The following is a 13,177-nucleotide window of genomic DNA, read 5'->3' on the forward strand; positions in this document are numbered from 1 at the left end:
AAAGGCCGCAAATCTAGCTGTATTTGACTTTATGCTGGCGACATTAATGGACGCCAGCGTCAACGGAGTGGGTACCGCCATCACTGGTGATTGAGTTAGATGGCTTTCTTTTTCCCACTCCCCTTATCCTCTGCCTCAGAGGAGGAATCCTTCCCCCTCTTTAATGACAATGAGGTATCCATACCCACGTGTTTTTTATTTTTTTCGTCCTCGTCTCCGGACTCTGGGCCAGTCCCTCCTTCCAAGGATCTTACATTCCCAGAAGGAGGAGACTCGGCGTCCCCTGTGAGCCCCGCCGAAGCCAGAACCTCACCCTCAGCTTCCTCCTCAGAGGAAGAGATGTTTTCAAGGGCTTGGAACCGGTTAGAAAGACCAACCAGAGGGGAGTCGGTTTTTCCTTCCTTAGGTACCTTGGTCAGAGCGGGAGAAGATGTTTTATCTCCCTTCTTTCTCTTCTTTTTGGTGCCGAGCTTACGCTTGTCCTCTAGCCACTGCCTATTATCCTCATCCATACTTTCATAATGGGAGGACTCTGAGGCAGTGGCACTTTCCTCCCTGTGGATCCTCCTGACCTCCTCATCCAACTCATCATCCCTCGAGGCCTCAGCAGCAAGATTGGCATCCAGGACAGGGGCCGCCCCAGTAGTACGAGGCTCGCCCAGCTCCCTATCCTGTCTGCGCTTGTCTAGACGCCTTAGCTGTGCAGGCGTCTTTTTATTGCTTTTCTTCCTTGGCCCCTCAGCTCCCTCACCCCTGCTAGTCCCTTCCCCAGCAGAATCAGCCTCACGGCTTTCTCCCACCGGGGTCACGACTGCATTAGCGAAGGAGCGAGGACAACGGCTGAATGGGTGACCTAACTCACCACACAGGTGACACCTAATCTCCACACAAGATGCAGCAAGATGGCCGATATCCCCACACAATGCACACTTCTGCACAGTGCAGTTTGCGCTGAAGTGTGTGGGGTCGCCGCACTTGTGACAGAGCTTCGGTTGCCCCTGGTAGAAGACCAGGATACGATCCCTACCCAGGAAGGCAGATGATGGTATGTGGGCAACCGTACCACCTGAACGCTTAAGTTTTACCATAAACGTCCAGGCCCCTGACCAGATACCAAACTCGTCACGGTTTTTCTTTGGCATTTCTACCACCTCTCCATACCGGCCAAGCCACGTCATGATGTCATAACAAGAAAGTGACTCGTTACAAGTCATCACGGTCACTTTCTTGACTTGGTTTTGGCGAGACACCACCTGAACGGCAAAGTCTCGCCAGCCGGGCTCATTTTTTGTCAACTCATAGTTCGACCAGAAGAGCTCAAGCCCCTCCGGCCGAACAAAGCTGACATCAAAATTAGGTGTGGAATAGGGATGTATCAAGGCGTAGATGTCAATCGCACTAAAGCCCATCCTCAGCAGGAGCTCCACAACTTTAGACCTTGGAGGACACGCATCATTGCCCCTCCACTGAAGACGGACCACATTCCTACGCACACTACCCGGCCCGGCTGTTGGGAGGGACCACACTGTATCCCCCCCTCTTTGCTCTCGGAAGGCCCCGAGGCCATGCCTCTCTATCCAGAAGGATAGATCAACCTCTCGACCCTCTACTATTAGTGATCTCTCCCCCCTCTTTAGAGCCTCCAGGAGACGCCGTTGCAACATGCCGTCCCCAGAGCCCGGAGACGAGGAGGATGCCCTATTTCCCCCGGAGGTGACAGCGGCATAACTCCTGACAGGCGCTGCCACCACCGGGGGGGCAACCGGACCAGTGACCACATCCACACCATCAGCATCACCATTACCCACCTCCATAACCCCCTCACCCTTTACCAAACCAGCAACCACACCACTAGACAAAGAGTTTTCTGCATCCACACCCACCACCACATTCACTCCTGCTGGACCAGTGACAACAGGGGGTGACACTTTAGCCTCCGCATCATCAGGCACAAGGGGCTGAGTCTCCTCCACAGAACTGGAGGTGACCTCACCCCTGGTTTTTTGTGTGCCCTCCGCATCATTAGTTAATATTTTCCGCTGCTTCATGGTTGCTACCAGGCGTCGTTGATCTTTAGCTGCTGTGGGGCACCGCTGATCCTTAGCATCAGGATCTTGTTGACCAGCGGCACCAACACAAAATAGGACTTTGGGAAGACCGGAACTCCCAGCCCCGGTAACCCCCTCACACTGCCGCCGCCCCTCAACTAAGTGATCAGCGGCAACAGTATTCAGGGGCACCGAGGCTACCGGAGCTGCCCCCGACACCGGGCCGCTCCCCCCTCCCACTGAGGAGCGGACCACAGTATCGTGGCCTGATCGTATGCCCGCCGCCGGGCCGCCCTCACTGTCCAGCCTTTCGGCTGATGCACCTGCTGCTACGTCCCCGCTACTACAAGCAGAGACGGAGCTCTGCGCCTCATTACCGTGCTCTGTAATCTCCCCGCGCCTTTGCACCGGATCCACAGCAGAACCCGGGCTGGGCTGGGCAACGGGGCTTATACAGCGAGCTGACCCTGCAGCCGACTCAGGGGGTACAGGGAGGGGGGCATATACATAGCTTACCGCTTCCTGCAGCTTTGGCTTGGTGGTTTTCTTTGCCTTTTTCTTCTGGCCCCCAGGTGCCTCCTCTGGTAAATCATCACCAAGATGGAAGTTCTGAAGGCACACTGGGGACTCCAGCAGCTTGATCTCTGCCATTAGCGCCCCTCCCTGGCCGATGTCACTGTCCTCCCCAGAGCCAGCAGAACTGCGACGAGATGTCATTGTCGCCTGTCCAGCAGTGAGCTCGCTGCACGTGGCCTCTGAGTGGCTAAGAGGGCTGCCAGGTGGAGCTTTCTGCTGGTCATCCTCCTCCTCATCATCATCATCATCCACCTGGCACTCAGGCTGCAGCCCCATCTGCCTTTGCTCTCTGTTATCAGCCATTTCTCTGAATCTGTCTTCATTTATAAGCTTTTCTTTAAATAACTTTTTTCTCGAATAAATGCTTTTCTTACCTCCAGGTCATTAATTTCAAGCTTCAGAATCTTTACCTCCGCCTGGAATTGCGTCTTCCTGGGTCTGGAGGCGCCTGCAGCTTTAGCGCTTGTGCAGCGCAGCTCCTCCCGGCATCTTCATACTCACGAAGGTGGCTCATGACCCGGGAGGCATAGGTGGACACAGACTCCCGGGGTCTCTGCAGCGCCCAACCCTCCTCAGTGAGGTCGGCCTCACCTCCGTGAGCACTCAGCTTTCCTCCGGAAGGGCTGCCATCTTGCACGCTAGCAGGCTTCTCCTCCATGGAAGCCTTGCGGCTTCTCTGGGTCTCTGCAGACCTGGGGGGAGTAGAAGCCACATTGCTGCGACTCCTGGTGGAGCGTCTCACCCCCGAATCCTCTGATGTGCAGGCTGGTTGCTGGTTCCTTCTGCCCCCAGCCAGCCTGGTCCGGGAAGCAGAAGCCTGGGACTTGGCTCCTTCACTCATCCCAGGAAACCCACTCCCTCCCTGGGTAAGAGAGAGAGCAGGTCCCCGGGTGGAGAGATGGTGGTTCTCTGGAGATCAGGAGCACACAGCAGGTTCAGCAGCGACCGCACCCACAATCAACACAATGAGCAGCAGCTGAGCTGCACTCACTACTCTGAAGGTGCAGTCACTGTGTACATACATTACATTACTGATCCTGAGATACATCCTGTATTATACTCTAGAGCTGCACTCACTATTCTGCTGGTGCAGTCACTGTATACATACATTACATTACTGATCCTGAGTTACATCCTGTATTATACCCAGAGCTACACTCACTATTCTGCTGGTGCAGTCACTGTGTACATACATTACATTACTGATCCTGAGATACATCCTGTATTATACTCTAGAGCTGCACTCACTATTCTGCTGGTGCAGTCACTGTGTACATACATTACATTACTGATCCTGAGTTACATCCTGTATTATACCCAGAGCTGCACTCACTATTCTGCTGGTGCAGTCACTGTGTACATACATTACATTACTGATCCTGAGTTACATCCTGTATTATACTCCAGAGCAGCACTCACTATTCTGCCGATGCAGCCACTGTGTACATACATTACATTACTGATCCTGAGTTACATCCTGTATTATACTCCAGAGCTGCACTCACTATTCTGCTGGTGCAGTCACTGTATACATACATTACATTACTGATCCTGAGTTACATCCTGTATTATACCCAGAGCTGCACTCACTATTCTGCTGGTGCAGTCACTGTGTACATACATTACATTACTGATCCTGAGTTACATCCTTAAGGGTATGTGTCCACGTTCAGGATTGCATCAGGATTTGGTCAGGATTTTTCATCAGTTTTTGTAAGCCAAAACCAGGAGTGGAACCATTAGCGGAAAAGTATAATAGAAACATATGCACAACTTCTGTATTTATCATCCACTCCTGGTTTTGGCTTACAAAAACTGATGGAAAATCCTGACCAAATCCTGATGCAATCCTGAACGTGGACACATACCCTTATTATACTCCAGAGCTGCACTCACTATTCTGCTGGTGCAGTCACTGTGTACATGATGATAAACTTACCTGGAGCAGCCAGTGCCAGGCAGCAGCTGCCAAGGCAAACAGGATCATGGAGTGCATTAAAAGAGGTCTGGATACACATGATGAGAGCATTATACTGCCTCTGTACAAATCCCTAGTTAGACCGCACATGGAGTACTGTGTCCAGTTTTGGGCACCGGTGCTCAGGAAGGATATAATGGAACTAGAGAGAGTACAAAGGAGGGCAACAAAATTAATAAAGGGGATGGGAGAACTACAATACCCAGATAGATTAGCGAAATTAGGATTATTTAGTCTAGAAAAAAGACGACTGAGGGGCGATCTAATAACCATGTATAAGTATATAAGGGGACAATACAAATATCTCGCTGAGGATCTGTTTATACCAAGGAAGGTGACGGGCACAAGGGGGCATTCTTTGCGTCTGGAGGAGAGAAGGTTTTTCCACCAACATAGAAGAGGATTCTTTACTGTTAGGGCAGTGAGAATCTGGAATTGCTTGCCTGAGGAGGTGGTGATGGCGAACTCAGTCGAGGGGTTCAAGAGAGGCCTGGATGTCTTCCTGGAGCAGAACAATATTGTATCATACAATTATTAGGTTCTGTAGAAGGACGTAGATCTGGGGATTTATTATGATGGAATATAGGCTGAACTGGATGGACAAATGTCTTTTTTCGGCCTTACTAACTATGTTACTATGTTACTATGTTACATACATTACATTACTGATCCTGAGTTACATCCCAGCCATGCTGTACATGCATAACATTACTGATCCTGTACTGATCCTGAGTTGCATCCTGTATTATACCCCAGAGCAGCACTCACTATTCTGCTGGTGCAGTCACTGTGTACATACATTACATTACTAATCCTGAGTTACATCCTGTATTATACCCCAGAGCTGCACTCACTATTCAGCTGGTGCTGTCACTGTGTACATACATTACATTACTGATCCTGAGTTACATCCTGTATTATACTCCAGAGCTGCACTCGCTATTCTGCTGGTGCAGTCACTGTGTACATACATTACATTACTGATCCTGAGTTACATCCTGTATTATACCCCAGAGCTGCACTCACTATTCAGCTGGTGCTGTCACTGTGTACATACATTACATTACTAATCCTGAGTTACATCCTGTATTATACCCCAGAGCTGCACTCACTATTCTGCTGGTGCAGTCACTGTGTACATAAATTACATTACTGATCCTGAGTTACAACCTGTATTATACTCCAGAGCTGCACTCACTATTCTGCTGGTGCAGTCACTGTGTACATACATTACATTATTGATCCTGAGTTACATCCTGTATTATACTCCAGAGCTGCACTCACTATTCTGCTGGTGCAGTCACTGTGTACATACATTACATTACTGATCCTGAGTTACCTCCTGTATTATACTTCAGAGCTGCACTCACTATTCTGCTGGTGCAGTCACTGTGTACATACATTACATTACTGATCCTGAGTTACATCCTGTATTATACCCCAGAGCTGCACTCACTATTCTGCTGGTGCAGTCACTGTGTACATACATTACATTACTGATCCTGAGTTACATTCTGTATTATACTCCAGAGCTGCACTCACTATTCTGCTGGTGCAGTCACTGTGTACATACATTACATTACTGATCCTGAGTTACATCCTGTATTATACTCCAGAGCTGCACTCACTATTCTGCTGGTGCAGTCACTGTATACATACATTACTGATCCTGAGTTACATCCTGTATTATACCCCAGAGCTGCACTCACTATTCAGCTGGTGCTGTCACTGTGTACATACATTACATTACTGATCCTGAGTTACATCCTGTATTATACTCCAGAGCTTCACTCGCTATTCTGCTGGTGCAGTCACTGTGTACATAAATTACATTACTGATCCTGAGTTACAACCTGTATTATACTCCAGAGCTGCACTCACTATTCTGCTGGTGCAGTCACTGTGTACATACATTACATTATTGATCCTGAGTTACATCCTGTATTATACTCCAGAGCTGCACTCACTATTCTGCTGGTGCAGTCACTGTGTACATACATTACATTACTGATCCTGAGTTACCTCCTGTATTATACTTCAGAGCTGCACTCACTATTCTGCTGGTGCAGTCACTGTGTACATACATTACATTACTGATCCTGAGTTACATCCTGTATTATACCCCAGAGCTGCACTCACTATTCTGCTGGTGCAGTCACTGTGTACATACATTACATTACTGATCCTGAGTTACATTCTGTATTATACTCCAGAGCTGCACTCACTATTCTGCTGGTGCAGTCACTGTGTACATACATTACATTACTGATCCTGAGTTACATCCTGTATTATACTCCAGAGCTGCACTCACTATTCTGCTGGTGCAGTCACTGTATACATACATTACTGATCCTGAGTTACATCCTGTATTACACCCCAGAGCTGCACTCACTATTCTGCTGGTGCACTCACTGTGTACATTACATTACTGATCCTGAGTTACATCCTGTATTATACCCCAGAGCTTCACTCACTATTCTGCTGGTGCAGTCACTGTATACATACATTACTGATCCTGAGTTACATCCTGTATTACACCCCAGAGCTGCACTCACTATTCTGCTGGTGCAGTAACTGTGTACATACGTTACATTACTGATCCTGAGTTACATCCTGTATTATACCCCAGAGCTGCACTCACTATTCTGCCGGTGCAGTCACTGTGTACATACATTACATTACTGATCCTGAGTTACATCCTGTATTATACCCCAGAGCTGCACTCACTATTCTGCTGGTGGAAAGAACAGTATATGATCCCTCTCTAGTCCAATAATGTGTCTATGACAGAAGCCACTTGCTGCTTTGGAGCTGACTGCGGACCCCTTTACCTCTTAGGCCCTTGTATGGCTGCACAGGTTGCACCAATGGTGTGCCCACTCCTGCTGTTCCCCTTGCTGGTGACCCCTTTGTTACTCTAGGCCAGCTTGATTACTGCAATTGACTTAATTTATTGAGTACCCAAGATTCTTCAAGTTTTGCGCGTTCTGATGAATTCAAATGGCATTGAATTATTCATTTCCCGACTAGTGGGAAAGTTGGCTGCTACAATAGAGAAAAGCTTCCCGTGTCACTGCTACTGACTTTGTACAATTCTTCTGCTTTTAGTGTTAAACTTTTACCAAAATGTAACCCCATATAATACATACCACACGCTATAGCGAGCAGGTGAGTTTGCCAGGTGAGAGCGTAAAACATTCCACCCACTGCAATGCAAGCCAAAACCGAGTTATAGCCCCACAGACCAAAGTAGATCTTGTCGAATGGAGCCGCCAGACTTAACCCTAAAAATTAAGAAGAATTGCGCTTAATATATAAAAGAAGTCATGCAAAAGTTTTAAGACTGATCTTCAATGAATGAAATACAAATGACTGATTTGGAACTCCGAGTGGAGTGACAACAAGCCAAGCCTATAATTTGCATTTGTGAAACCCTACATAAGCATCCACCAGCGAAAAAGTGCATGTGCAGGAGCATGTCTATTAGCAATAAAAAGCAGCCAGTAACATATTTACCTGCTAACATCCCCAAAGCTGATCCAATTGCTGCATGCATGCAGATGATGGGGGAGGATACAAACAGAGCCACCAGGAAAATCCCTCCTGTCCAAGGGTTATCACATCCATACACCTGACCGACACCAACTGGGACCGCTTTCAGTAGCTGCAAGACAAAAGGGAAAGTATATTACATTTTATTAAAGGATGTACTAATCAAGCTCAGGGTATTTGCACCCACAGGAACTCACAGTACAAAGTGTAAAAATCAAAAACATAGTTTACAAGTGCTTATACATATTCAATGGCTGTTGGCCTCCTGATTCCTCTTGATTTGATTGCGCTTGCAAGTATTCGTTAAGGGGAGAGTAGATTTTCACTGGCCATTCGAGGCTGTTAAATGACCTCCGATCGGACACATGTAACCTGTTTAGAAAGGGTGACCACTCTTCTTTAATACTATCATTCTGTGCGCGTAAAATATCATCGACAACACATGGACGACGTTCTGCCAAGGATTATTATTTTTAAGGGAGCTTTCAAATTACCAAATAAACATTCGTTTGCTGATTTGTCAGGTGATTGGCAACCCATTTAAACAGGCTGACCATTGAGAACAAGCATTCTTGAGAACCCTCATTCATGATTATAGTCCAAGTAGAAGCACCTTAAAAATTTGGTGGACACCTTAGATGGATGCTTAACCTCTTTTAGAAGATTCGTCCACATGGCCAATCCTTGCCCTCACCCCCTTCCCAATGTTAGAGAAGAATTAGAAGCTCTGCCATGAAATTGTCAGGTTCAGAGGACATTTCTCTAATATTTATGGGAAATGAAGGCAGATCAAAGGGTCTAAGGAGAAGTGAAACCAGATAAATGAGCTTTCAAAGTGCTGTAGACTGACCAAGAAGACTCCAGGGTAAAGAGAGGCATTTAATGAACTGGATTCCGCTTCATAAATATACTTAATTTGGGAAAATTATATGAATGTATATTGTAACCCATCAGCAATAAGATCTAGAAAGCAGGAGAATAAAATCTAAGTCGTAGTGCAGTGCCACCACGACGTAAAAGCAATATATTTTATCTTGTAATTTTTATGAGTTCCTCCTAAGGTCTCCGAGCGGCCGGCCAGTAAAGATAGTTCTCAAACACGCATACATTTTACTTCTTATGTTCACAGCTGGGGAGTGACCGTGCCGTGTAAAAAAACAAATCTGCCTTCACACTTTTTATGAGTTCTCAGTCCAATAAAGTCTACCACAAACCACTTCAAATAATTACTTTACTTTAAGACAAATAAATAAATGCCAGGTGATAAAGCCATCACCGTGCTGATCGATCGATATAGGGAGAGCGATATTTCTATGTAGAATATACAGAAGAACTGGGAGTTCGCTATGTACCTGTACACACTGCGGGGAAGACAGTTACAGTGAGACCTACAATTTTACATCATTAACTATGTAATTCTAAAATATGCCAAAATCTAGATTTCGAGATAGTTTACTATTCAACAGTTTATGCCACTGGTACATTGTCTCCAGATCCAATACGCAGAAGAACTCATTTAAAGGAAAGTTAAACACTAAAGAAACAATAGCCCAGAAATTCCTTTCTGTATCTCCTCTTTGTCTTTGATCCTATTTTGCACAAAATATTGAAACAAATGGTCTGTTTACGGAGCGCGGCCCTGTCCTCCTCCTCTTGATGATCATACAAATGGTTTTGGGGGAACGGGGTTAGGTGACTAGATTCTTTTTTTTTTATTTTATGAGTCAATACTTGTCGGGCTGTGGGGACCTTCATACTGTGTGAGGGCTGTGGGGACTTCATAATGGGTGGTTAACTGTGGGGGTCACTGTTGGGGAATCACATTGTGTGGGGGGACTGTGGGGGCATAATAGTAAAGGGGAATCACATTGTGTGGGGGGACTGTGGGTACATCATACTGTGTCCGAGTTATTGGGGCCTCATAATGTGTGTCTGAACAGTGGGGCAGGAGTCACTTTGGGTGCGTCATACTGTGTGGGGGGACTTTGTGAACATCATACTTTGTTGTGGGCTATGGGAACATACTACTCTGTGTGGAAGAACAATGAAGACATCATGTTTTATGGAGGCATTATAAGGAAATCCCACTGTGTTGGGGCACTGTGGGGGGGCATTATATCATGTTGGGGACATTGTGGGGGCACCATGCTTTATGGGGGTACTATAAAGAAATCCAACTGCTTTGGGACACTGTGGGGACATTATATTGTGTTGGGGACACTATGAAGACATCATGTTTTATGGGGCATTACAAGGAAATCCAACTGTGTTGGGGAACTGTGGGAACATTATATTGTGTTGAGGACATTATGGGGGCATCATGCTTTGCTAAGGGCACTGTGGCATCATTATGTTGTGTTTTTGGGTGTACTCATGGTTAATTCCCTATTGGGGTATCATGCTATGTGTGCGGTCATTTTTTGGGAGCATCATATTCTATGGGTCATGGTACCGTAGTAGTTGAGAGCATTAAATACTTCAATAGGGGAAAAACACTGTGTAAATGTTGTAATACATGTCCCTCTCCCTGTCTTTAAATGTTGGGAGGTTTGCCCTGATGTGTCTGCAACTAGATGCCATGACCCATCTTTTTTGCTGTTTTTTGAGGTGGTGGGGGCAATTCTTACCTTTGCTATAGGGCTCCATGATTTCTATGTATGGCCCTATGGATAGGTGGAGGTACAAAAAGAACAGGCTGCTGCCCCAGCAAGGCATTTGAGTATCAAAAATGTTTTTAACTTGCATATTTTGAGGGGGTAGTCAGGCACAGTGAAAAGTCTTTTTTTATCCTTTCTTTTGTATATTTAGAAATACAATTATTCTACCCCTTACAAAAAGGATTGCACAAGAACTACAAAGACTCAGATCAGTCGCTTGTGATGTGTAAACGCACCGTCTCTGCCTGACATTAATTTCAGGTTTTTTCTTGTAAAAAATATTGTGCTGCATTGCTTCTGCTTTGTAGTGCATTATGAATGAAAAAAATGTAATTCAAATGTAGCAGAAATACCAGCTATACCATATCACTGATCAATCACACTGAGTCTGCTACTAGCACCTCTCCTATCTCTCACTGCCCCACTAGTAATGGCATTTTTGTATTACTGCATGATTACTAAAATCATATTTACTGCTACAGTTGTACAACACAACCACCTGGAGTATATGGTCACTGTTTAAATGCTTTCTCTTCATATCACGATTGCTAAGCTGTGAGGTCTGACGTTCTCTTACGATCCTAAATCGTATTAAAATGGCTGCTGCATTCCCTGCCTTGGCTTTTATAAATGGTATGACACATGACAGTCCTTCTTGACTGACTGTGCCATACCATTCGATGTAATAGCTGCAAGGCTTTAGGGAGGAAGTGAACGCTACTTCTAGATTACTCTTCATTGGTTGAATGGTTGATACTACTAACCTACCTCTGCCTGACATTGCCATCTCCGTGTGCAGTTCCACCATTACTTCAAAGCAACATGCCCGCTGCCTTGGGGGGTCATACATGATTCCGAGCTTTCATTCACCTCCCACATCCGATCACTGGCTCGCTCTTCTTATCTGCATCTCAAAAACATTTCTAGAATTCGCCCTTTTCTTACTTTCGACTCTGTAAAAACTCTTACTGTTTCACTTATTCATTCTCGTCTGGACTATAGTAACTCTCTACTAATCGGCCTCCCTCTTACCAAACTCTCCCCGCTCCAATCTGTCCTGAATGCTGCTGCCAGGATCATATTCCTCACCAACCGTTACACCGATGCCTCTACCTTGTGCCAGTCATTACACTGGTTACCCATCCACTCAAGAATCCAGTACAAAACTACTACCCTCATCCACAAAGCTCTCCATGGCTCAGCACCACCCTACATTTTCTCTCTGGTCTCAGTCTACCACCCTACCCGTGCCCTCCGCTCCGCTAATGACCTCAGGTTAGCATCCTCAATAATCAGAACCTCCCACTCCCATCTCCAAGACTTTACACGTGCTGCGCTGATTCTTTGGAATGCACTACCTTGGTTAATACGATTAATCCCCAATCCCCACAGTTTAAAGCGTGCCCTGTTATGACAGGCAATTCAGTACTACAATGGACATAGCGGTCAGAGCACATACTGTGATCTGACAATAACCCAAAATCATAGAACGAGCTCTGAGACGTGGGAACTCTGCAGACCGCAATCCCTAATCCTCTCCAAACAACACTAGAGGCAGCCGTGGATTGCGCCTAACTCTGCCTATGCAACTCGGCACAGCCTGAGAAACTAACTAGCCTGAAGATAGAAAATAAGCCTACCTTGCCTCAGAGAAATACCCCAAAGGAAAAGGCAGCCCCCCACATATAATGACTGTGAGTTAAGATGAAAAGACAAACGTAGAGATGAAATAGATTCAGCAAAGTGAGGCCCGACTTTCTTAACAGATCGAGGATAGAAAGGGTAACTTTGCGGTCTACACAAAACCCTAAAGAACACCACGCAAAGGGGGCAAAAAGACCCTCCATACCGAACTAACGGCACGGAGGTACACCCTTTGCGTCCCAGAGCTTCCAGCAAAAAATTAGACAAGCTGGACAGAAAAAATAGCAAACAAATAGCAATGAAGAACTTAGCTATGCAGAGCAGCAGGCTACAGGAATGATCCAGGGAAAAGCAAGTCCAAAACTGGAACATTGACAGGAAGCCAGGATCAAAGCATTAGGTGGAGTTAAGTAAAGAAGCACCTAACGACCTCACCAGATCACCTGAGGGAGGAAACTCAGAAGCCGCAGTACCACTTCCCTCCACCAACAGAAGCTCACAGAGAGAATCAGCCGAAGTACCACTTGTGACCACAGGAGGGAGCTCTGCCACAGAATTCACAACAGTACCCCCCCTTGAAGAGGGGTCACCGAACCCTCACCAGAGCCCCCAGGCCGACCAGGATGAGCCACATGAAAGGCACGAACAAGATAGGGAGCATGGACATCAGAGGCAAAAACCCAGGAATTATCTTCCTGAGCATAACCCTTCCATTTAACCAG

General features: G+C 46.3%; 1 protein-coding gene across 3 annotated transcripts in view; it reads right to left on the reverse strand.

The window, feature by feature from the left end:
- Window positions 1–13,177, reverse strand: part of LOC138662023 (urea transporter 2-like) — a 296,371-nt gene that overhangs the window by 10,539 nt on the left and 272,655 nt on the right. For all 3 annotated transcript variants that reach the window (XM_069747137.1, XM_069747118.1, XM_069747128.1), the window contains exons 6-7: window positions 8,119–8,266; window positions 7,752–7,886 (exon numbers count right to left, since the gene is read on the reverse strand). In XM_069747137.1, the coding sequence (XP_069603238.1) occupies window positions 7,752–7,886; window positions 8,119–8,266 (283 nt within the window). The remainder of the gene's footprint in view (window positions 1–7,751; window positions 7,887–8,118; window positions 8,267–13,177) is intronic.

The sequence above is a fragment of the Ranitomeya imitator genome, chromosome 1 (genome assembly GCF_032444005.1).
Source record: "Ranitomeya imitator isolate aRanImi1 chromosome 1, aRanImi1.pri, whole genome shotgun sequence".
NCBI classification, from domain to species: domain Eukaryota; kingdom Metazoa; phylum Chordata; class Amphibia; order Anura; family Dendrobatidae; genus Ranitomeya; species Ranitomeya imitator.